Raw genomic sequence first — 25,377 nt, 5'->3', positions numbered from 1 at the left:
ATCAAAACTGATTACATGTTCCAAGCATTGCAGTTAAATAGGCCGCCCATTCAAGCACCAACATCAAAGAAAAAGAAAAAAGGTTCAAGAGTCATAAAATGCAATATAATGGATAAGGATAAGGATTCAGATAAAATATAAAGATTAAGATGACCCTCCTCAGTGTCCGTCCTCACGCCCGCATCCATTGAGCATCCTGTCTATTGTGCTCATGGCCCGACTGAAAGGTCAGGCCCAGAAAAGCCTCCACCAGCGGAGAATTGACGTGTTGCCGTCCCAGTAATTGGCAGCGGAAACAGCGAAAGCGTGGAGTAATTGCATGTCGGCGTCTTTTAATTAGTGCTGAGGCTTATTGCAAGCTGCTTCTCCAGGTGGTATGGAAACCCACAACACATACACACACACACACACACACACACACACACACACACACACACTCACACATGTTTACTGTAATTTAATAAAACAAACAACACAAGACAAAGTGATGTTTTTACTCTGGGAAGCAGTTTGTAACATTAATGGTTTTAAACCTCCTGTTTCCTGTGAATCATCCTTTTGTGTTGTTGCTGTCCTTGAAAGTCACAGGTTTGTAGGTTTTTAACCTAAAAAAAGCCAAAAGATCAATTCAATTTTTATGCTTTCCGAGAGATAGTATGAGTGTGTGTGTGTGTGTGTGTGTGTGTGTGTGTGTGTGTGTGTATGTGTGTGCCTCGATAGATCTACAAACAATCAGAGCACTGGATGGACCTGTAACCAATCAGAGCATTGGATGGACCTACAACCAATCAGAGCATTGGATAGACCTACAACCAATCAGAGCCCTCGATAGATCTACAAACAATCAGAGCACTGGATGGACCTATAACCAATCAGAGCATTGGATAGACCTACAACCTATCAGAGCATTGGATAGACCTACAACCTATCAGAGCATTGGATAGACCTACAGCCAATCAGAGCACTCGATAGATCTACAAACAATCAGAGCATTGGATAGACCCTCAGCCAATCAGAGCATTGGATAGACTTACAACCAATCAGAGCAACAAAACGTGTGGCAACGTGCTGAGCGACTGAGTTGGTAAATGAACCTTTCGGAAGTACAGCAAAGGCATCATTCTTATCAACAAAAGCTTTTGAAGGAAGGTATACCGTCTAGTTGGTTTAATACTGCGATAGCGGATTCAGCAGACCATCAGCCATCTTGGTAACGTGCATTAACGGCTCTCTCATCCGCATCGTATCAAACCTGCCCCATATGAGATAAATGGTTGTGATTGGCCTGACCCTGGCAAGGTCGGGTGGAAATCAGTTTGAACTTGAAGTAGTTAAGTACCTATCTGTTAATGTGGCTCACGCCTTTTTTCATACAGATATGGATGCAGTGTGTGCGTGTGTATGTGCGTTCGTGTGTGCGTGTGTGTGTGTGTGCGTGGGTGGGTGGGTCGAGCATTCACTGGGCCCTTTGGAGATGAAAAGGATGCAAATACATGAAACACACACAAAATGCTCTTTCAAGTTAAAAGCCTTTTTATTGGTTGTACAGTAGAACAGAAGAATAATAAATAAAATGTTCTACTCAAGAAATTCCTGCCATTTCACAACCTGAAATGCCACCGACCGACCAACATGCGGAGCTCGGTGTTTCAATCAAGAGAAGAAATGAGAAACACATGGTGAAAAATGTAACACATCTCCTAAAACCCAATGGCATAATCAAATTGTTTTTGACGGTCAAAGACAAAGAATGAAATAATGTGCTGCATAATTTACGCTTCTAACGTTCAGGACATTTTTCCGCGGTTGCCTCTCTCTGTCGGAGACGGCTGGGGGGCCTCAGTCCTCTTATTTCCTGCCAAATCTCTGTGGCACGGCCATGCTCCAGATCTGACTGGGGGCGCTTTCCCAGTCGTGGGACTGTATCTGCTCCTCAGACACCATTTGTCCTCTGGAGCCGCGCCCAAATCTGTAAAGGGAAGCGGTGACATTCAGGAATCACAATTTCTTTCCTATAGAATCACGCGTTTGATGGCGCGATCTTTCTAAGCGCGAGATTCAATGGATGTATTTCATGACAAAATAAGCATTATTAGAGAATCTATTCGAGGTAAAGAATGAGTGAGCGCTAAAGGGGAAGATTATGTTTTGTTTTTTTCCTTCTCCTTTTCTAGTTCTTAGGGTGTAGGCCATCGCTTTAACGCAGAAAGATGATCTTATCTCAGAGTAATTTGGTCATGGACCTAAAGGCCATCTCAATGTCATAATGCTGGAAAATGCATTTTAAAACTCCAGGAATGAAAAGGCTATGACATGAAAAAGGGCTTTATATGGTTTAAACTGTAGCCCCGTGCAGTCTGCTGGGCGTGCTCCAGTAACAAACAGCTTAAACCTCACAGGTGATTTCAGAAGACGTTAAAGATTTCCATTTTTAAAGTTCTTACATTTGCGTATTTGACCAATTAAAGTTCTTAAATTCAGTATTTTTGACTCAATTTGAATATAAACGGACTAATTTGAACAGCTAGAGAACAACCACTAATGCTACTGTCAGCGCGGTTGTATGTTTGTGTGGTCATAAGTGTGTTTGTGTGTTTTTGAGTGTGTCTGTGTGTGTTTTGTATGTGAATCTAATGTATGTGTGTTCTGCTGGTGTGCGCCTCTGTGTGCCTCTGTGTGTCTGTGTGTGTGCGCGTGCGCGTGCGTGGATGCGTGTGTGTGTGTGTGTGTGTGTGTGTGTGTGTGTGTGTGTGTGTGTCCACGCTCTCACCTCTGTGGCTGATGGAGGACAGAATTCCTGGCTTTTCTCTGCGCACCCAGCAGGAGGGACCTCAGCACCGACATCAGCAGGCGATCATCAACCCCGTTGTCCAAGTTATCACCCTCCTGGGTCACACACACACACACACACACACACACACACACACACACACACACACACACACACACACACACACACACACACACACACACACACACACACACACACACACACACAGACACATGCAAATGCAACCAGCAGAAAAACAGGAATGCTCTTAATGCACACTTATAGAATGACAAATACACATACATCCAAAAGGGGACCTGAAAATAACTTGTCATTTGCAAATATGCACATTGACCTATATAGAGATTTTTTTTATAATGCATTAACTTCCCACTAGCAGATATAGAGCATAACAGGCACTTTAGATGTGCTGCAATCTCACTCTTACTATCATTTATTTCACACTAGGATGAAAATCTGGATAAACCGGCCAGTTTTGGGACGTGGCCAACTTCAGGTCATTTTCTGTGTCTGTGACCTAAACCGCAGGGGTGCGAGCCTCTGCAAATCTGTCCTTCTGTCTTTGCTGGATGTTCAAAGATAGATTTCAGTAAAACCAGGTCACGGATGTGTTCCCAAAGGCTGCCAAAAATCGACATCTAAACGTGTCCCACATAGAGCCATAGAATATAAAGAACATATAGAACATAGAACATAAAGCCAAGAACGTGGGGTTGGAATTTTATTGTAGAAGTTTTTCAGGGGAGAAATTGCAGTTGTGATCTTATGTTTAAATGTGTCAGCCTTCCCCTCATAATAACCAGAGATCCCCTAAAATAGACGCCCAAACGATATCTAAAAGCACTGCATGAATCAAGTGAGTTTCTGAAATAACTTTTTGATTCAGTCTCTACCACCCTCAAGAAGCAACAGATATCCCTGTCACGGTGGACAAAAAAAAAAAAGACACATTTTCTGGCCAGAGGCAGATTAGCCTTCAAAAAGTGTGCGCTTAAAATAACTGCCCCATCAATCGGCTGTTTTCATTGTTATCCCCAAAATATCCCTGATCTGAAATCTCAGATACACCAGGGATTTCAGATTCAAGTCAACCATTGTGACAGAGCTCCAGTTACCTACGCCATAACCAAGATACTGGCCCCTAGCTGAGTGAACGACCCTTTCTCTCACCAGTCCCAGCAGGCCGTCGGCCATGTTGTCCTCTGAGCTGGGCAGGATGTCGTTCCTGCCGAGTCCGTCTTGGTCCTGAACCGCGTGGCTGACGCCAGCAACGGCCAAAGTCAGAGCTAGGAGAGTCACCACGGCTGCGGTGTCCATGACGCTTCGCCGATCGAAAGAGGTGGTTGGTCGGTTGGATAAAAGTTGACAAAATCTATGGGAGAGAATCAGCTGCTGGATCCGCCTGGTCCACACCCGTTGACTTCAAAACCACAGAGGAGGGAGAATGTCGTTTGCCCCCTTTCAAGGTTGTTTTGCCGTTGTTATCTTGATTTGCCGTCCTGCCGAACTTCAATGACGGCGGCGTCCCGGTCAGTTCTTATATAGCCCTCGTGCCAACCGCCGGGGAGACCCCAGGAGGGTGGAAATGGACGGTCAGAGGGGGACAGGGGACACGCTGGAGGAAGCAACGTGCTTAATGCGAGTCTTTACCGCTTCCATTTAGCAGGATCAGGGCATTTGTGAGGATTGGGGGTGAAAATGGTCTCATTATGTGGCCCCTGGGGCTGCACAGCACAACTCCCCCAGTAATTAAACAGATGAATCCACGTAAAGTTAAACAAACACCCACTAGTTACGTCCACCTGACACAAAGTAATAGACTAAGAAAGCCATTATTCATGTGGTTTTTAATTAATGTATTTTAACCATCTATAAATTCAGGAATTGCATAGAGATTACTCCCACCAAAGCAGTTGAAACATTAAAACCTATTTAATGCTAATTTTATGTTCCTTAGACGTCAACATTAAAGGTCACCATCTGACATTACTGAATGTTTAATTTGCATACGTTCTGGTTATTTTCTATTATTGTCACTGAAATAGCTGACAGAGTTGTGTGTGTGTGTGTGTGTGTGTGTGTGTGTGTGTGTGTGTGTGTGTGTGTGTGATGTCAATTAGTCACTTAGCCTATGTGGGATGACACATTAACAGATTTGGCTTAGCAACAAACCTAATGGGCGACAATCCATTTAAAGCAGCTTCTAACAACCCCCTTTGCACAGACACACACAAGCACGCACACACGCACTTAGTCAGTCACATTTTACTGACGTGAAATCAAAAGCGTTCCCCGGAGACTTCACCCAGAGGCGAGGCAATGACCTTGACTGGAACAGCCTTGTTGCGGTCGACCAGGTCGACATCATCTCAGACGCTGTGCTTCAGTGCCGCTGTCACAGGTTCAAGTTGGAGCGGTGGAGAGCATCCTGACAGGCAACATCGCTCCCTGGTTTGGGAACTGTACTGCTCAGGACAGGCGGGCCCTGCAGACGGTGGTGCTTTCAGCTAAACGTACCACTGGAACTACCCTCCCCTCCCTTGCAGGAGCTATACACCAGGAGGTGTGTCAGCGGAGCCCGCAGGATCATGAAAGATCGTCACCACCCCAACGACGGACTGTTCCAGCTGCTGCGGTCCGGCAAGCGCCTCCGCAGCCACACAGCGGGAACTGAGAGACTGAGACGGAGTTTCTTCCCGCAAGCCATGAGAACTGTCAACGCTGAACTCACCAGGGGTCCTCATTGAGACACACACATAGGCCCGAATGCCTTACTGTACTGTATGTAGCATACTGTACTGCATACTGTATCACTGTCCTGGGTTACTGCATACTGCGCTGTATTGCTGTTCTGTTGGGTGTTACTGTATTGCTGTGTCGTACTGTTGTACTCTACTGTATAGCTCCACACACACTACCTCACTTCATTCACATGCCACATTAACGCACATATCTGTATATGCATAATAGCCTAAATCATATACATAAGGCTATTCCCTTTATTTCTATTTTGTACCCCCACTCTGTATTACTTTTGAGTTATTTTATTCTATATTTTTCTATTCACTAACTGCAAGTTTTAGGAATCAGTTCGTTTCAGTTAGTTAGTCAAGTACAAATTAGGTATCCATTGTGTTCAGTCTAGAACATAATTGTGCATAATCACCGGGTGCCTTGCATTGACATTTCAGTGCATATATGTATGCAAGTATGTATATGTATGTGACAAATAAACTTCTTGAATCTTGGATCTTGAAAGTCCTGATTTTTCCATCCAAGTCACTGCCATAGCTGCTTTAACCAGATGACCTGAGGCGACAACAATCACTTGTTGAGGCTCTGTGGCTCAAAGACGTGCGTGGCTGTAGGAGGCGGTTGGATGCCGAGTGTCCCTTTAAGAGGCAGCACCCCAGGATGGGCACGAAGGTTGACCCGGTGGCGAGGTGGTCTTGAAATCACAGACCCAGAACATGTCCACGGATGTTAGCCAGGCGGCAGATTAGACTCCCTCTCTTCCCCAGGAAGCTGAATCGCGAGAACAACAGTGGTTCTGGGTGGGTCGTGGGCCCGGGAGTGATGGCGCTGGTGGGTTTTCGGAGAGAAAGCCGGGTGTGGCTGAAGCTTGGAAACATCTCAGAGTTGACTGCTGTTGTAGAGGAGATGAAACAGTCAGTTATGTGTATAGAAGAAGGATTTCAGTAAACAGGAACAATGATATACAGTACACTGATGAGCCACAACATTAAGACCACTGACAGGTCAAGTTTATTTATATAGCCCTTAATCACAATACAGTCTAGAAATCAGTGAATAACATTGATCATCTCATTCCAATGGCGCCTGGACAAGGGGTGGGAAGTATTAGGCAGCAAGTGAACAGTCAGTGCTTGAAGTTGATGTGTTGGAAGCAGGGAAAATGGGCAAGCGTAAGGATCTGAGCCACTTTGAAAAGGGCCAAATTGTGATGGCTAGACGACTGGGTCAGAGGATCTCCAAAGCAGGAGGTCTCGTGGGGTGTTCCCTGTATGCAGTGGTTAGTACCTACCAAAAGTGGTCCAAGGAAGGACAACCAGTGAACGGGCCACAGGGTCATGGGCGACCAAGGGCTCATTGATGCGCATCGGGAGTGAAGTCTAGCCCGTCTGGTCCTATCCCACAGAAGAGCTACTGTCACACTAATTTCTGAAAAAGTTAATGCTGCTATGATAGAAAGGTGTCAGAACACACAGTGCATCACAGCTTGCTGCGTATGGGGCTGTGTAGCTGCAGACTGGTCAGAGTGTCCATGCTGACCCCTGTCCACCACTGAAAGCGCCTTCGATGGACACGTGAGCATCAGAACTAGACCATGGAGCAATGGAAGAAGGTGGCCTGGTCTGATGAATCATGATTTCTTCTACATCATGTGGATAGCCGGGGCATCTGTGGGATGTGCTGGAACAACAAGCCTGATCCATGGGGGTCCCACCTCCCAACTTAAAGGACTTAAAGTATCTGCTGATGAATTAGAGAAATTAGAGACTTGTTTTAAGTGGTATTGTACTTGGCTTCCAGTGACTTTTCTCACTTTTTAATCAGAGTATTAGCTCCCTCTAGTGTTTCCAATGTGAACTGCAGGTCTGACCGACGAGATTCCCCAATTTCCCTCTTTGAAATTGTTTTAAAATTCACTTCAACATGGTGTGTGTATCATTTTTTTTTTATTATTTACAATGTTAAAATAGTGCAGCCAAACAAAAATAAATAAAACATCGAACCGGCGGGACAGAAATAAAATAAAAGGGGGGGGGGGTTATCAGCAATATGAGCTTCATGCAGCTAATACAAGATTGTCCAGCAATACCTACAAAATAAAGCAATAAGCTCACTTGGCATGCTTCGTAGTCATTTCCCATAGTCATTACTCGCACGTGTACGAATGTACTTAGCAGGTCGACATCATCCTTACTCTGACGTAGAGACGCATTCTGGGTATTCTATCATCTCTCATCTCTCTCATCGTCACTTCGTTCGGATGATAACCCGCGGGGTGCGTCGTTTTCCATAGGTACCTGACAGATGCTGGAAGGCAGTATTTTGAAGTTGCATTTTTTTTTTTCTTCCCTATTAACAGCAGCTCAGATGATGCCAGTTTTTACCGTAAGGCACTTCTATGCATTTAGAAATGTGAGTACCGATCATTCACCACCCTCCCCTGGCCGGCATAAACACTTTTTCCCCAGGTCCAGTGTGTCAAGCAGGTTACTACATTCCATCATACTGCATTTATTTTCATACAAACGCCATGATATCTCCCGTTCTTACAACAGAACCTGACTGGTTAGACACGTGGTGTTAGTGGCGGAAAAGTGAAACATTTCAAGACAAGTTTTTTTGTTTGTTTTGGTTTTTTTTTATCTGATAACAGTGCTATACTTGTAACTATCATTCTGTAGGCTGTAGTGTGGTTTTCCTGATCCTCATGTGGGCACAAACACACACACCAAGATCACGTAGATAGAATAAAAATAAAAAAAGGTCTTCTGTGTACAGGTCTTCTGTGTACAGTTAAGTTATTACGCACTGTATGGTGTCAGTAAACCTAATTAACATGTTGGATGCTCTAGACCCAACCTCTACTGTAGCTACATTTTAAACATTTCCTGTGGTAGAGTGCTAATGGAAAGAATAAGAAAAAAAATCCACATAATTTGTATTAAATATGTTTTGCCCATTTCAGTCTTGCAGCAGTTAAGGCAAAAAGCTTGTGTTATGGGCGGTGGCTTCTTGGTCGAGGTGAACAACTGAGTCCAGTGTGTGACTGTGTGTGTGTGTGTGTGTGTGTGTTTTTGCATATGCAAGCCTGCCTACAGTATAGTATATGTTTATTATTATGTGCATACCTGTGTGTGTATTCATCAGCTATTCATGTGTGTATAGTGCGCCTGGCTTTATTCCCACAATGAATGAATGTGTGCGTATGTGTGGGTGTTTTTGGGTTTGCATTCTTCTTTGGTCTGTCAGTCAATACTGATGGCAGCCAGGGAAGTCTATTTCAGCGTCAGTGTTCCACTCGGAGGCTGTAAAATGGAGCAGTTAGACGGTTGAGTATTGATATTGTTGAGGGTCAATGCCGCTGATGAAATGAAAGAGAGATGCACCGTGCAAATATAGACCACCCAATGCCGGCCCTCAGTTATTTGCAGTGTGTGTGTGTGTGTGTGTGTGTGTGTGTGTGGGTGTGTGTGTGTGTGTGTGCGTGTGCGTGTGTGAGATACGGATCCAGTCAGAGCAATATGCGGAAAATGCAAATATTGCTGCGTTACGATGTGCACAACAGGTTGGGGGTGTCATCACTCCATGTGCACTCCTTTCAGTCAGTTCCCGCAGGTCCACTGCAAAGAGATCAGTCAGTGCCACACGATGAATCCACTCGCTTTCGGTGGGTTGGTTGGTCGGGGGGCTCAAAGGGGCGTTAGGAGGTCCCGTCGCTCCAGTGGGTGGCCCACTCCTTTTTATGGAGCGGCCCGGGCTTCTCAGTGGAGAACTGAGAGCGGTCCTGGCGAGGAATCTTCACCGCGTGGTACTGAGGCACTTTGTCTTTGTACTGGGCACGCTGGAAAAATCCACACTGCGAAAAAAAGAAAGAAAGAAAGAAAGAAAGAAAGAAAGAAAGAAAGAGAACAAAGTGGGATCAATACCCTCATTTTCCAACCAGATATTCTCTGAAAAGAACACGCCACGCACACAAAAGCCCAGCCGCATGCTCGAGCACCTTCACCGAGCTTTCAGGGTGAAGTGCACTCAATTCGCAAAGCCGCGCGCTCGACGTGAAACACGTCCGTTAACAGCGACAAAACACACCTCTCCACAGGCTGGTCCCGAGTTAAAAGCTGAGAGCTAGTTTGGTGGAATGAGCTCTGGCCGGGTGGCGTGTGTGAAAGCGGTGTGTACGACCCCCTCGGGAAGAGGAGAAATCGAGGATTCCCGCCGGAGCGACGAGTCCGCAGCAGAAACACGGCACACAACACAGCAGGCCTCTCAACACACGCACGCACGCACGCACGCACACACGCACACACACAGACACAGACACACACACACACATACACGCTGTAAGAGGGTTTGGTGGTGTTCGCGTTGCAAAAAGGGCGACTAGGAAAGAAATCCGAGAAATACCCCAGGGCTGCAGCAAGATAAGATATTTCAAACCAAATCAAAAATACACATTGTTTTAAATCCATTACTTGACTGTGGTGCTGATTTTTGGGAAGCATCATTGAGGACTCTGGTAGACGAACTTTTTTACCAACAAATGCTATAGCCCTGAAATGAAAAAAAAAATCTCTTGGGGAAAAAAACCCTCGTGGGCGTACTCGTCTGTGTTTTATGGTTATGCTTTCCCAAAATGTTTGATTGCACCGCGCCCTACTGAACACCACCAAAGCACAGCGGGGGGGGGGGGCTGGGCGACCCGGGGTTAGAGCTGAGAGGTTTTTTACCGCATGGGGGAGGAAGGAGGAGGGGAGAGCAGGCCAGAGGAGGAAGTGTGGGGGTGGGGGAGGGGGGTAGGATGGGATGTGATGGACCCTATAGCTCTGAGGCCTGCTTCTCCGCCTCCGAGGGCTGGACCCCCAAGTGGGCGCGGTAGTACTCCTTGTCAAAGTGCTGGCGTTGCTCGCTGCGCTTGAAGAATCCGCACTGGGGGTGGGGGGGCACGGCGAACAGAAGGCCGCCAGGAAAATTGGGGAAAAGGAAAAGATGATAAAAGGGGAATAATCAGGTTGAGACAGGACTCAGACAATGGATGAGAGTTGAAAGGTAAAGGGTAAAATGTTTTTCTTTTTCCGCGTTAACGACACGATTGAAGAGACGGAGAGGAGAGGATGTCGAAAGAGCAATGAAGGAAGACAAGATATGGAGGACAACTACAAATAAAAATGAGAAGAAACACTTCAGGGTGAACGGTAGGGAATAATTCCATTATAGGAGAGAACGGAATAATGCCGAAAGAAAGGACATGTGGAACTGTACAAAAAGGATTTTTGGCAACAATGGGGAATGTCGTGGTTTGTTGAATCAGTATATTTGTGTATTTCCATTTCCAAGGCTGGCTGGAAACTCCCTTTCCATGACTTACCAATGTCATGATCCAAATTTCCATGTTTAATAAATAAAGTAATCATTTGATTTTAAGTCAGTGTACAAATATAAATGACTTCAATAGGCTGTGTCCAAGTCTAACTAGGGCTGTCGCAATCATGACATTTCGGATCACGATTCATTTTCATACAAATAATTGCGAGCATGGATTTAATTGCCTTTTTAGTTCATTATATGTCATTATCATATACTGTAATACCATTTTTCAAAAAAATGTTGCCACATAAAAACCCATTGGGTTTGGGTGTGCACATACGTCGTGGAGTGCAACAATAAGATAAGATACGATTTTTACGACTATTTAAGATTTTCGAACGATTTTCCAAAATTATTAAAGTCAGCTCAAATAATCGCATGCATACTATTATATATTAATTGTGACAGCTCTCTAACACAAGGAATACAAACCCCCATCATTGTAGGCCAATTCCCCTTCAAACAGACAGACACGTGTATCGGAAACTCTATTTTCGTTGAACAAGACACAGTGGAAGAGTAAATGACATATCCTTTAATTTTCCTCAATGTTGAATAGGGATTTTCCTCCAATTCATTTTCAAAATACCATAAATTCCATGGAATCCTTTCCATAAATTCCACGACCCATAGGGAAACCCTGATAGCATAATAGTGCTCGCTCCTTTATAAACATTAACAGGAATATGATCATATGGAGCAGGCGTTACCTTCCACAGGATGCAGACCAGCAGCGTGAGCAGCAGGATGCCGGCCAGGACGGCGATGAGGATGATCCACCAGGGGATCCAGTACTGGTCCACCAGGCCCGGCTCGGGGTAGATCATCACCGGAACCTTGGGAGACGATGACTCAGTTTTTCATACATGATGCAAGACACTCGCACAGCCTGTCAACACATCTTATGGAGTGTTCAATTTCAGCAGCGGATAATAAGATAAGAGTGTGAATAAAATGTGAGCAATCTTTTTAAAGGAAGAGAGGTGAGGGTTAGAAATGTGGGATTGTACACGATACTAGATTGAAGATTCTTTATTTGTCGCAATAAAAATAATAATTGAGAAATACACACATATATATATACATATATATATTAAAATATCAAATCTAAAAGATAAGTACAAATATATACACAAAATAATTAATTAGAATTAATAATAAATAAATAATAACATTTATAATAATTAAGTTAAAATAAATGTATGCTGTATAAATAATGTAATATATACTGCATACAGTATATACACAATATATATCTATAGTATCCAAAGGTATCCAAGGAATATTGGTATCTAATGAATATCCTATGAATATTAACACAATCTATGCCTGCAACTAATTCAAAAAATGCATCTGCTCAGCATCTGATATTTGTTCACTTTACACTGTAAATAAATACCTGTTTGCAATAAACATGGGCGACGATGCTGAGCCATTAGTTAATATGTCGTAAAATAAAGTCAAACCCAGTCGGTTATTTTGAACAGTGTTCAGGTCCAGTGAAGGGTGATTTACACAGGGTTGGTTTGTGTGTTTCTGATGTCTCTACCTGTGCGGCAGCGTCCCTCAGGACAAGGTGTTTGATCGTCGACTTGACAGTGATGTTTGCTCTGATCAACAGCTCCAAAGCACTGATTGCTGGGAACTCCTGAGAGCGAGAGAGAGAGAGAGAGAGAGAGAGAGAGAGAGAGAGAGAGAGATACGGTGAAATTGCAGCCAGTACTCAAGCAGTACCAAAACATTTTTTTTATTTCATGAACATCATCTCCCCAATCATTCACAATCACATACATACACACACAATATTGTGTAGAATATTCACAAGAAGTGACCACGAGACATTGCATAATCTGCTAAATGATGTAATCTAATGGATATTCACGTAAATGTTCTTCCTGCTACAGTGCTACAAATGTTATGGGTGAGGATAATCCTTGAAAAAAAATGAGCTCTTTCCTTCTTACCGTTACACATACAAATAATCTGCTGCAACATTACTTTTGTATTTAAAGTCTATTTGTAAGGGCCACAAATGGTTAGAGTAATAGCTCTAATAAGCAGAACTCTGACAAGCAGTAATAACTCTGACAAGCAGTAATAACTCTTATCAGCAGTTATAACTCTGATAAGCAGTAATAACTCTGATAAGCAGTAATAACTCTGATCGGCAATAATAACTCTGATAAGCAGTAATAACTCTGATAGGCAATAATAACTCTGATAAGCAGTAATAACTCTGATAAACATAAATAACTCTGATAGGCAGTAATAACTCTGATAAGCAGTAATAATTCTGATAAGCAGTAATAACTCTGATAGGTAATAATAATTCTGATAAGCAGTAATAACTCTGATAAGCAGTAATAACTCTGACAAGCAGTAATAACTCTGATAAACAATAATAACTCTGATAGGTAGTAATAACACTGATAAGCAGTAATAACTCTGACAAGCAGTAATAACTCTGACAAGCTGAACCTTCCTCACCTCGATGAACGTGCTGTTCCACAGCCTGGCGTGGATCTTCAGGACTGCCTGGTCTGCGAAACTATGGAGGGGACACTGGAAAAGTACACAGCGCGCTGACCCCAGGAGACAGTCCTGCGGAGAGGGCGAGAGAGGAGGAGAGAGAGAGAGGGGGGAGAATTATTTATGTATTTGATTGAATGGACCCATTCCTCTCCTTCCTTGTGCTTCCATGGCCTTATTTTCTCTTCCTCCCTTCCTGAATTCCTTTATTCCTCCACCATTTTATTTTATTTATTGTTTGTCTTCCATCTTTCGTGTTTTAGGAAGAGTGTTTGTAGCGTTGGTCAGGGCCAGAGTCTTGATTGATTTTAACTTTCACAGACTGATGAAGAGTCTGGACGTCTTCATCAAGCTGTGGTGTTTTAACGACGCCATCTGTTCCCTGGTGGAGGACGACCTGTGCTTCCAGTCTGTTTTTAACGTGTAGGACTCTGTTAGTGAACCAAGTGTGTTTGTTGTATTGTCTGTAACTGTGAACTAGAGAAAATGTTAAAATAAAGATGCTTTAAAAATCAAAAAATCTCTCTCTCTCTCTCTCTCTCTCTCTCTCTCTCTCTCTCTCTCTCTCCGTCTCTATCTTTCTCATCTCTCCTCTCTCCTCTCTCACCCCCAGCTACAGCTCCATTCCCTCCTTCCTCCTTACCAACTTGAGGGACTTGCGTCTCTCCGAAGCGGCCACGGACGGGGTGGTCCTTCCAGCACCGCCCTTTTCCGCGACCTGACCCTCGTCCCCCGGGTGGGAGCGGCTCTTCCTCCCCGCCTGATGGAGATCACGTGGAAGGTTATTTGGAACAGGTCATCAACAGTGGACTCAGAGTCATGCCCTGTACATATCAGATAAAGTGCACTGTAAATGATGTTGAATATTGCATTTTCTGATTTAAGCATTAGATAGATTGATAGGTAGCTATAGTAGATAGATAGATACAGTAGATAGATCGAAAGATCGATAGATAGATAGATAGATAGATAGATAGATAGATAGATAGATAGATAGATAGATAGATAGATAGATAGATAGAAAATTGGCAATAAACCTCAAAATTAACAAAAAATATAAAAATGAACAAGAAAAATGGTCATTTCGTAAACTGCAATATATAATTTAACACTTACACCAAAAGTTAAAAATAAACTATAAAATAAGCCCCAAAAAATAACATAAATGTGGCAATACACAATAAACAAGTTTGCATACATCCATATAAAGTAAACAATATGCATACAATAGAATACATACAGTATTATTAGAACCATAATTAGTGCCGGAGTGATAAATGTATAGCTCCTCTCACCCTTTGATGGCCCGTTTCAAGAAGCTCTGTTGTGGAGTTGTAGTGGAGGTTCAGAGGATTTAGGGATCCTGCCGGGGTGCAGCGGGTGTCTGGGTGGCCCTCGAACCTCAGGCTGGCGGGGTAGAGCAACCATTTTCCATTGGCAAGCTCATGGGGCCACATAATGTTGAGGAAGGCAGATCCCAGCGTCTGCACGGCCTGGCCCGGATTAGCCACCTACCAGGACGAGGGGTTCAGAAAAACAAGATGAATATTTGTCCTTGTTGTGTTATATTGTGAAAGCAATATCACGTTATAGTATAAATACAGGGGTGTCAAACTCATTTTCACCCCGGGCCACATCAGCATTATGGTTGCCCTCAAAGGGCTGGTCGTAACTGTAAGACTGTATAAATGTAACTACTCCTTAACATATTGTGAAATAACCATCTTTGCATTTGATTATTTTTTATTCAAGTGTACAAATTATGTACATGCTCTTGGTTATTATAATACAAAAGATGTTGTGTGTTGATGATGCTGTTCAACATTCCCTCAAAACCCAAGAACAATGCAGAGATTGCCCCATTTCAGCAGGGTGTCAAGTGGCCATGGAGCTCTGTTGGTCCTCCAACTATTTGCATTCCGGGAGCTGGCTGAATAAAGCCAAGTGTGGGGGAAAACTTTGAAGGTGATTATCTCAGAATCACAGTTTGCCACACCCTTGTCATTGCCAAGTCATAGCTTTAAAAACATTTGCATGATTTGCACAAGTGGCACCTTGTTTTGAAGCTCTGATTCTTCACTTCCAAATGATGAGGGGGGGAAAAAAGAAAAAGTCAAAGCTACCAAATGTACCTAAAGTCCTGGTGGATTCAAAAGGTTTTGAACAAAGTTGATGTAATCACTTGTGTTTGATGATACACAACAAATAATTGTGAGCTGCTGGGAACATGTGTGACAGATGTGGCATTTTACAAAAACAAATGGCTACAGACAGCCTTGCAGAGGGCACACATCCAACTAATGAGAGATGGTTTTGATGACAGTAAACATTTGGCTGCATGAACACAAACCATACTCACACACCTGTAAACACACCGAATACATTGCTACACATACAAAGTAGTATATGTAATTCACTTAAAATGACTATAAGTAATAAGCAGTAATAATAATGCCTTCACGCCTCTTATAAAAGTGGATAGATGTGCTGTCGCCCTCTGAAAAACACTTGGAAGCTCGGGCGATTTCTTCAGCCACAATGAAGCTAGCTTTCACCGCTGCATCATCTTTGGCTGTAGCTTTTGTAAACAAATTCTGCTGCGATTGCAGTCTGCCTTTTAATTCTCGGACAAGTTGATCTTTTTCTTGGAGGCTAAATTTAGCACACTTGGCTCCGTGTTTGGTGTCAAAATGCCGAGGTAAATTTGGATTCCTTCATCACCGACACTGCCTCGTAACAGAGAAGACGTACCGGTTTTCTCCTTGACGCACAAACATGTATTCGCATTCCCATCTTTCATTAAATTGCCTTCCCTCTGCATCAATGTTTCTCTTTTTGGACATTTTTGGGATTATTTGTGGATTTTTTTTCCAATTCTATCACTTGTTAGAAAACCGCTTTAGTTAAACGCCAATATGGAAACACTGCAACCTAGCAGCATCATTTTGCGGGTCACAAAATGGACATGCATCGTGAGAGATGTAGTTTATGGTCACTGTACGCCGTAGAGCAGAATAGACTTTTATTTTAAGGCAATCATGTGCCTTTTAAGCTCTCGCGGGGGCCACATAAAATGACGGCCTTGAGTCCGAGAAGATGGCATAGTGCATACACAGTAAGTGGTAATAAAGAAGAAAACTAAGGCAAAGCAATGATTAAGAATAATATTTGCTACTAAGTAAGATCTATAATAACCAGTATTTATAATTATTTTCAATGTCATATGAATGAGTTATCAATAAATTATTTCATTATTTAAAATATAAATTAATAATAACAAAATGTATACATATTAACCCATATATTAGCATTATTATTCATATAATACGTAATAATTAAAATAATATATTAACTGATTTATTTCAGTGTAATATTTCTGTACGGTATCTTTATGGGATTTTTTGCTGCTGTGACACCTCAATTTCCCCACAGGGATTAATAAAGTTTTATCTTGTCTTTGTGTGTGTACGCCCCCCCTCCGCCCGCTCACCGTAAACTCAAAGTCCACGGGGGTCCCCACGTCTTCCAGGGCGGTCATGGCGCTCTCGCCCCTCACGGCTCCGCTGAAGAAGAGCTGGTGAGGATGGGCCGACCTAAAGAGACGCAGCGTCAGAGAGCTCTTATCGCCGCGCCATTCAAACGTGTAAGAAACGACGGATCCGACGCCCGGACGGAGTCTGCCGTCCGAGCCGCCGAGCCACGCACCCGCTCACAGACAGGGGGAGCTCTATCACCACTTTCGCAACGGCCTTGATGGGGACGAGATCCGTCTGCTCACTGATACTGGAGGCAAACACAGATAACACGAGCAAACATAAAGGCTCAACCCTGATGGGAACAACCCTGTATCGAAGTGGATCAAAATATCACGGGGTGTTCAAATAAGCCCGTTGTAGCATGTCAGCGACTTGCGTTGTCAATAAGAGATCCACCGTCAGCTGGGTCGTCTCAATGGTGATGGCGGACGCGCTCAAGATGATGACGAATTTGATCTGAGAACAGATAAGAAAAGCGTTGTTTCGAAACCAACGGCACATAAGGACGGCCGCTCTGCGTTTTCATCTGCTCTCTCACCTTTATCATCATCCTAGAATTGACCAGTTACGCTCTAAATAACAAAGCGGTGATAATAGTAATGACGGTGACAATATGATGGCGAAAGAACGAGCATGTCGACCGCATCTTCGCCCCTTCGTCAGGGAAACCATTTTTCGATTTGCGATCACGAGGAAAAAAAATAAAATAGAAGAAAAATAAAGACAAGCAGGCGGCGACTCACCGCCGCGTCACGCTTGACCGGGTTCCCGAGCTCACACTCGGCCTGCGAGCCGTTCTGGTTGGCTTCACAGCGGACCTGCTGCAGTCATCAGAACAGAGAAAAACGACATCGACGCAGCATGAGATCTACTCGCACCGTCACGTTCAAACACAAACACATCAGAATGGATTTAGTGGCACAAAAGTTTGGTTGGGAGCATTTTTTTTTTTCCCCACCAGTGTTTACACTCACAGACTAGACTGGGAGAACAGTTTAAATAACAGGTGTTTACGCTTTTTTTTGGACGAAAAATACAGGAATCGCATTAAATGTAGGTGCTGAGGGATGGATTTCGCTCAGAAACAATTCAAAACCGGACCGTTTACACTCTGACGTTTAAATGTGAGGTGGGATTTAAAATGTTCCCGGTCTGCTGCTCTCGCAGGCCTGTACGGCCGTTATGCGATGGATCTCGCGCTAAAAACCCCACGGGTTCGGAGACGTCCAAACAGAGGAGAGCGCAAATCCTGTGTATAAGAGCCGACCTGCGAGAGGCTCCTGGAGCCCACGTAGGACAGGCTCTCCGGGAGGGAGACGAGCAGCAGAGCGGCGTGGGCGTCGTCTCCGTCGTCCTCGGGGTTGAGGGGGTCCGACGGCACGTTGCTCACGGTGATCTCCAGCACCACCGACTGCTTCTCCTTCAGAGAAAACACCTGGACGCCCTCGTCATCTCTGCGTCACCCGACAAGGAAAAGGGGGAAAACGCAGGGGGCAACGGGAAGGGGCATTAAAGGGGCGGACGCCTCCGTTTTTCTTACCGGGATTCAGACGAGAAGGACAACACCATTATATTGTGTCAAAATGGGAAAATATTCAAAACAAAACTAAAAAAGTTGAATAAATGGTTAAAAAAAAAAAATCGAAATAAACCCAACAACAGACAATAAAGCAGAAAATAAACCTAAAAATAAACAATGACAAAACAAATTGGCAATTAAACCCAATGATGAACAATAAGCAATAAATAGCTTAACCCATCTTTGATGAGTTATTGATTTAAATAGCTCAGCTTTAATTGGTTGTTTAAGTTGATACCAAAAGGTGCGTTTCCCAAATTTCACAGGAGCTAGGCTAGCTGATCCCCTCTGCAGCCATGCATTGAGCTAACACAGTTAGCATGCAGTCCTGCATGCTCTCTACACTGGGCACACAGTGATGAAATTGGCATTGATCTTCTCATTTAAAACTAGGTAATGTAGAGACAAATCTTTCCAGTGTCCATTTCAATTTGGTTCAATTAAAAAAAAATGGCATAAGTCATTTTTTCAGGTTTTTCAGAAAACACAAAAAACTGAACCAAACATATTATATTTATTAATGATTTCATTCAAAAAGTTTATGACAATAGATGATTATTAACCTACTGAGGAGGTAGGCGATTTTACCAGAGGTGGCCAGCATCATGAGGGGATGATTAAGGCCAAAAAAAAAATCACTTTTGTCAGAAAATGACTTATGCCATTATTTTAGGAAGGGGGCGATTTCAGAAATGATGCATTCAAGGATGATTAGATAGTAATTTATCGGCCAAAAACGCTTTATTGTGTGTTCTAGTCCCAAATATATGAAGGTCATACCCATTTATTCCATAATTCAGAGCGTTGCACCATTTTATTTACAACATATTAATGACTGAAAAGTACAATTTAAGTGAAAAACTAAGGTTTCACAGCATTGCAAAGTATCCAGTATACACCAGCATATTCTATAAATATATATTATGATTTATTTTATTAATCTGCTTTACATGTAGCCTACATTGTGTGTTTTTGGTGAGGCCGAGGAGGTTGCCGGGCAACTGTGTTGAAGTCAGCAGCTAATAACATTAAATCCCTCCACCCTCCATAGAGCGCGTTATGTGAGCTACTAACTTCGGCAAAGGGATGAAGAGGTCAGAGGTCGGAGGTCGAGTTCCAAACTGGTAGGTCAGCTTCAGGTTGCTCTGGCAGATCTTGTCGGCGCCGCATCCCTCCCGCATGAAGTTCACCTTGAGAGGAAATGGGAAAGAATGCGTCTCAAAGGAAACATTCTGCTTTTCTAGGCTTTAATACATGAAGCGGAACGGGCTCCGTGATGTTCCGAGCCAATTCTGCTAAAATCTCAAAATAAATCTTCGGGTGCTTTTTACAGTTTTAAGATAATGATGTGTGAGCGCGTCGTGGAGGCCGGGACATAATTACAGCGAGGCAAAGAGAAGAACAGTGACCCATAATGTGTCAATGAATGGAGCTTGACTCAGTCCCTTTCATCTTTTGAGCCGTTTCACAGGACTTTTCAGAGAAAGTCAAATTCTGAGAGTCACCTCCGAGAATCAAAGGTTTTGTTTTTTTCAGGGATTACAGGAAGAATATCGATTTTGACATTCATACTTATTTTTTCATCTTTAATTTAATTTTCAATTATTGTGTGTTTTGTTATTGGCTGGATGTTTAAAGACGCTGCATGGGGATTTCCTTTATTTACCTTTTGGTATCAGTGGGTTTCAATGCATCTATATACGCAAGTGATAAAATAAAATGATATAATCTGCAAAAATATATATTCTTTCTGTTGAATAAATCCAGCTGTTCCAAGCTGTTCCATGTCATCCAGTCAGACTCTCCACATTTTACTTTTTTCTTCAATTGACGCATCACAGTGAATTTAGCTCCAAAGAGGTCATGGAGTTTCTGGGAAATGCAGTCTTTATTATGAGCTTTTATATTATACATACTGTATATATATATAAACATATATACACAGGAGTCACAATTCTACTCTGCTTTCCAGTTGTTTGTTACTTAAAGGCTTGGTCACATGGACAAAAATTTGACACAATTGCATGATTTATCGAGGTTTTACTGTTTTCCCTGTCACTGACCTCAGAATGTAGCGTATTAGATGGGGAAACACTCAGAACTGGAGCCAGCTCCTCCAGACGCTTGGCGGCCGAGTGTCTGCGTGGTTGCACGGGCTTGATGGTGTGGGTTATCGCCAGGGAGATGGGACGCAGCTTGTCACGAAGGTTTTCCTGAACGGAGATGGATGGATCGTGTCAAAGATTAAGAGCGGAAGACATTTGGATTCGTCATAAAGATCGATATTTCATTCATTCCTGGAGGGAAATTGCATATCATAGCAGCTAACATAAAAAAAATTGGAAATAATGAAGTAATGAGAATAAAAATAGAAAAAGTAAAAGGGCAATATGCAATAAACCTAATGTAAAATTACTTTAAAATGAATTAGAATTCCTGAAAATGGATTAAAGTGTAAAAGAAAAAAAATACACAATAAACCTTAAACATAAACAAACAAAAGTCAACCTAGCAATAAACAAACCAGAAAAATAAATCCAAAAATAAAAGATGAACGATTTTAATTTGGCAATATACAATAAAAATGATAAAAAATACACAATAGAAATAACTATAAAATGATCTTTAAACTATGTTTTTTTGTGCAAAGTGTGATTTTGTGTGATTATATTCTTTATTTATTTTACTGAACTCACTACTCTAGAAAAAAGGACAACAACGTTTATTACTATGTCTTAAAATAAAAAAACATAGGAAAAAAAAAAGATTTATTGATATCTTTTCAGAATTTTGCTTGTTTCTGTTTTTTTTTACCAAAATCATCTGAAATAAAAAATCTGGAGAAAAAAAGGGCCTAATCCTCCCGTCCCCGCCATCTCAGCACATGACAGCTCTCCTGCGTTACTCACGTGCAGCTGGAACACGGCGCTGGTGCACGCTGGGTGGCGCTGCCCGCGGAGCTCCACCTCCTCGGTCTGGGTGAACTCCGGATCCAGGGAGCTACGACCCAGGAAGTTCACACGGTGCAGGAGACCCAACTTCCTGCGCTCGACGTCCGCCTCGAAACGAACCACGAGGGCTGGTGGGGGTGGAGGGAGAGAGAGAGAGAGCGGGACATGTCAGGACCCACACAGAGCATGTGCAGAGACCATCAGGGCCTGGTAGATATTTAGACACTGTCCGAGGGAATGTACAACTACACAGCTGAGATGTTGTCATTAAAGAGCGGTCTTATGTTACTCCACGGCTGATGTTACCTCGCGCAAATAGAAATTACGAACGTATCCGGGTGGGGTGGGGAGTGTGATAAACAAGTTCTAAATTGGGCGGGGGGAAGGGTGGAACGGTGGAGGACTTACTGATGTGTGGTGAGTAGTGTTCTGGGTGGGCTTTAAAGGTGAAACACGCCTTGACCTCCATGCTGGACAAAGAAAAAATAAAAATACACACACACACACACTGGTGTTGGTTTCACTGGCATCGTTTAGGGATGTCATCACATTTGAACTTGTTTAATTTATCCAGTTATAATGGTTGCTCACCACACTCCATCCCTGCCCTTGCAGTTGCGCTGCTCCAGATCGATGTACTGGGGATGGATGGACAACTCTCTGACCACGTGGATGACTGGACGAGCCCTAGAAAGGGAGATCGCAGAGACTGATGTCAGTGAACGGAATAATAATAAAAGATCAATGAGGTGAAACGTCACTCTGACGTAAAAATTTTAAATGTAAGGTAAGAATACATCTGCTGCGACAATAATGCTATTCCAATGGTGCAAAAGGGAATAAGTGATATATTGCATTATCAATGTTTTTATCCAAAAACTAAAAGTATATCACTTTTACTTTTGTTCTTTGATGTAAACCAAATTGTTGATGTAATTCTGTTATAATTTCTTTGGGGTCTCTTGTTTATATGTCTCAGTTTTGGTATCCTTGTCTTAAAATGCCAAAAAATAATAATAATAAATAAAAAAGCAGAAAATGTTTGTGCTTTTATTGTTGTTTTTTTTTAATCTGTGGTGAAAACTTGGACCCAAGTCCCAAGATTGTTTACGATGTGATTTTTAGGTGTGATAAAAGTTGTACTGTACGTGGTGTTTATTAAGCGGCAATGGAGTCTGAAGGTGATGCATCTCTCTAAATTTGAGGGTTTCACTTGGTTATGTTCTTTATTTTTCATTCTTTCCTACCTGAACAGAACTACTGAATTGTTGAGCGAGCCCACGGCCAGGTCGGGGTACTGGTTCTTATCGATGTCCAAACCTCCGGAGATGGAGTAGCCGAAGCGCTGCACGTCGAAGTCACGTCCGTCCAACACCTGAGGGGGGAAGAAGCGGGTCACTACGCATCCCAGTGTCCAGCAACTTCATTCATTCATTCATCGTTGTAGTGTTCCAGTCACTCATTCATTCTTTCTTCCATTCCTTTAGTTCCATTTCTGCTGTGCTTTGTCATATCTATCATAAGTAGTAGTCTTTCGTGTTTATCTAATCAATGGCAATATCTGTGGTAAAATAAAAATAAAAAAAACAAGATTTTTTTCTAAATAATTAAGAACATTTCAGTAAATATTGCCGACCATTTCTGAAAAATGCTTTAAAAAAGTCTGAAAGAAACCTGAAAAGTGGGTAAAATCAGGAATAGGACGGAATTTACCTGAGCGGGCTTTGTTTCTATGCCCGCATCGGAACCCCTGTAGATGAAGACCTTGCCATCTCCATCAAAAGGAGCTCCCACTGCAATATCTGCACAAAATAGAAAAAAAAAGGTAGACATTTTTAAGATGAAACAATTCTTACACGATTTAAGATACGCAAAATTGCATTGGAATAAATTCTTTCAGCAAATAAACCTGACAACATTTTGTCTGGACAAAATATAGGTCGGTAAAATATAGGTCGATGCAGACCTCTCTCTAAAAGTGGAGTTTAGGCTCAAGCACTTGTATTATAAAGTAAGAAAGACGATGAAAATCCCCGGATTTACTTGTTAAACAAATTCTATTCTATTCTATCTTAGCAGTAAGGCAGTGTAATATCGAAGATTATCCCTTTTTCACCTCCATATCCGTCCTGGTCCAGATCCCCTATGCTGGCGACCGTCATGCCGAACATGGAGTCGTACGTCCCGTTGAGGCGTATGGGCCGGGCCTGGTCGTCCCAGTGGCCAAACGGGTTGAGGTACACGTACACGGCGCCGCCGATCTCCGCCTTGCGGTCAAAGAAATTCGGGGCTCCCACAATCAGGTCTGTCCAGCTGAGGAAGAGATGACGGAGAGTGAGCGGGAGAAGGCCCAGTTTTCCTCCCGACAGATATCGGCCTCTGCTGAAAAACCGTCCATTTTAAGACTCGCTTGTCTGACGGAACAATTCGTCATTTCACTAACACTGCGCTCCATATGATTTCCTTCGAGGCGCTTTGGGGTCATGAGGGCAATGGGTTCAAGTTTGAATCGCACCCTAGGTTAAATCTCACATGTCTGTCATTCTGTCCCTGTCCCCTCAAACGATTTCTCTGACATCATCCCTTTTCTCCTCTAGGGAGCACAAGCCGCTGACCGACGTCCTCCCATGCTTCTGTCGAGGCCTCCACGGATCAAACGATTATTTTTGTGAAGTAAGATTTACAAAAGTCAAACTGGAAGAGCAACCCGCGTCTTGTCTGCTTGACGAAAAGGGCAAAAATGATTCATTGGATGCTCTCCACATTGGTTGAATCTAAAGTGGAGAGATTTTGTGTCGTCCGGCACCGAAAGATTTTACATCTGCGGTAGATCTCCCAGCCCCCAAACCCGGAGGGTCAGGGAATGTTTCATTCCAGCTGTCGTCCATTGTAAAGTTATATTTATTACCGCTGGTGTGGTGGAGAGCCATGTGTAGACCTGACAGCTAAGATGGAGGGGGTTAATACCCCTGGCAGGGTCAACCAAACCAAGTCAAATAAAGGCTTAAAATGCACACAAATGTGTCTAAAATATAAACCTACTCTGTATTGTTATTGATGTTGTCTTTTAAAACCCATCCTCAAATTTTCCTTTTTTTGTCTTAGCCTGTCAACACCACCTCACTTTGGAGGACAACTTTATGACATTTTCATACATAATTGATCACTATTGCCTCTTTAAGAGGAATAATTACCAAACATGAAAATTAAATTACAGTATATAACGGACAGGAGTTTGATAAATCAATCAATTAAACAACATGGGAATACATTATGACACATGGGAACAGTAACCAATATTATTATTTTAATAATAGCATTTATTTATTTATTTTAATAATTTAAAATATAAATATGACATATATTAATTACATGATGATATATTATTAAAAAATATATATTTCATATATTATTTTGTAGATTTTTTCCATCTTATTCATTCAATATTTTATGTATCATATATATATATATATATTTTTTTTATTCTGCAACCTCTCACCCGTCCCTGTTGAGGTCGGTGGTGGCCACGGAGTATCCGAAGGAGGACGCCAGCTCCTCGCCCCAGAAGATGTGCTGCGGCACCAGGCGGTAGACGTTGTCCTTTCTCAGCAGCACCACCGCCCCCGTGTGGTTGGCCCGGGGCGCACCCGCCACAAAGGTCAGCTCCCCCAGGCTCATTATCCCCATGGCAGAGTCCACGGAGAACCCTGAGGTGGGGGCGCCAGGGAGCAGAAGTGAGCGGGGGGTGGTGGTTTTTAGTATTGACCGTGGGGCTCGGGGGCTCCATCCCTCCTCAGCACCGCACGTTCTGCTCATCCGCTCACTAATGAAATGTATGCCTTAAGTGACTATTGATTTTATGCCAAACTGATG

At 42.9% G+C, this 25,377-nt stretch overlaps 2 protein-coding genes across 4 annotated transcripts in view; both read right to left on the bottom strand.

Annotated features, from left to right (window-relative positions):
• Window positions 1-1,848: 1,848 nt before the first annotated feature.
• npffl (neuropeptide FF-amide peptide precursor like) lies at window positions 1,849-4,108 on the bottom strand (the record flags this gene model as incomplete). Its single annotated transcript, XM_080001013.1, has 3 exons — window positions 1,849-1,969; window positions 2,771-2,886; window positions 3,962-4,108. The coding sequence occupies 3 exons, from the start codon at window positions 4,106-4,108 to the stop codon at window positions 1,849-1,851; spliced, it is 384 nt and encodes a 127-aa protein (XP_079857139.1).
• Window positions 4,109-7,474: 3,366 nt separating this feature from the next.
• Window positions 7,475-25,377, bottom strand: part of itga7 (integrin, alpha 7) — a 41,584-nt gene continuing 23,681 nt past the window's right edge. Inside the window, exons 6-26 of one of the 3 annotated variants that reach the window (XR_013844173.1) lie at window positions 25,004-25,211; window positions 23,621-23,817; window positions 23,218-23,306; window positions 22,752-22,879; window positions 22,096-22,191; window positions 21,913-21,974; window positions 21,463-21,632; window positions 20,617-20,766; window positions 19,628-19,743; window positions 18,242-18,428; window positions 17,718-17,795; window positions 17,351-17,430; window positions 17,144-17,221; window positions 16,929-17,031; window positions 14,734-14,949; window positions 14,082-14,198; window positions 13,397-13,510; window positions 12,459-12,557; window positions 11,620-11,745; window positions 10,273-10,471; window positions 9,262-9,401 (exon numbers count right to left, since the gene is read on the bottom strand). Coding sequence is in view for 2 of the 3 variants with exons in the window: in XM_080001337.1 (XP_079857463.1) it covers window positions 9,246-9,401; window positions 11,620-11,745; window positions 12,459-12,557; window positions 13,397-13,510; window positions 14,082-14,198; window positions 14,734-14,949; window positions 16,929-17,031; window positions 17,144-17,221; window positions 17,351-17,430; window positions 17,718-17,795; window positions 18,242-18,428; window positions 19,628-19,743; window positions 20,617-20,766; window positions 21,463-21,632; window positions 21,913-21,974; window positions 22,096-22,191; window positions 22,752-22,879; window positions 23,218-23,306; window positions 23,621-23,817; window positions 25,004-25,211 (2,570 nt within the window). In the remaining variant the exon portion in view is untranslated. Of the gene's footprint in view, window positions 9,402-10,272; window positions 10,472-11,619; window positions 11,746-12,458; window positions 12,558-13,396; window positions 13,511-14,081; window positions 14,199-14,733; window positions 14,950-16,928; window positions 17,032-17,143; window positions 17,222-17,350; window positions 17,431-17,717; window positions 17,796-18,241; window positions 18,429-19,627; window positions 19,744-20,616; window positions 20,767-21,462; window positions 21,633-21,912; window positions 21,975-22,095; window positions 22,192-22,751; window positions 22,880-23,217; window positions 23,307-23,620; window positions 23,818-25,003; window positions 25,212-25,377 lie in introns of all 3 variants that reach the window. The other 2 variants (XM_080001337.1, XM_080001338.1) reach the window with 2 other exon arrangements.

Source organism: Zeus faber (genome assembly GCF_960531495.2).
Source record: "Zeus faber genome assembly, chromosome: 5".
Taxonomy (NCBI): Eukaryota; Metazoa; Chordata; class Actinopteri; order Zeiformes; family Zeidae; genus Zeus; species Zeus faber.
Note: the sequence above shows the minus strand (reverse complement) of the source record. Positions and strands in the feature narration are given on the sequence as shown.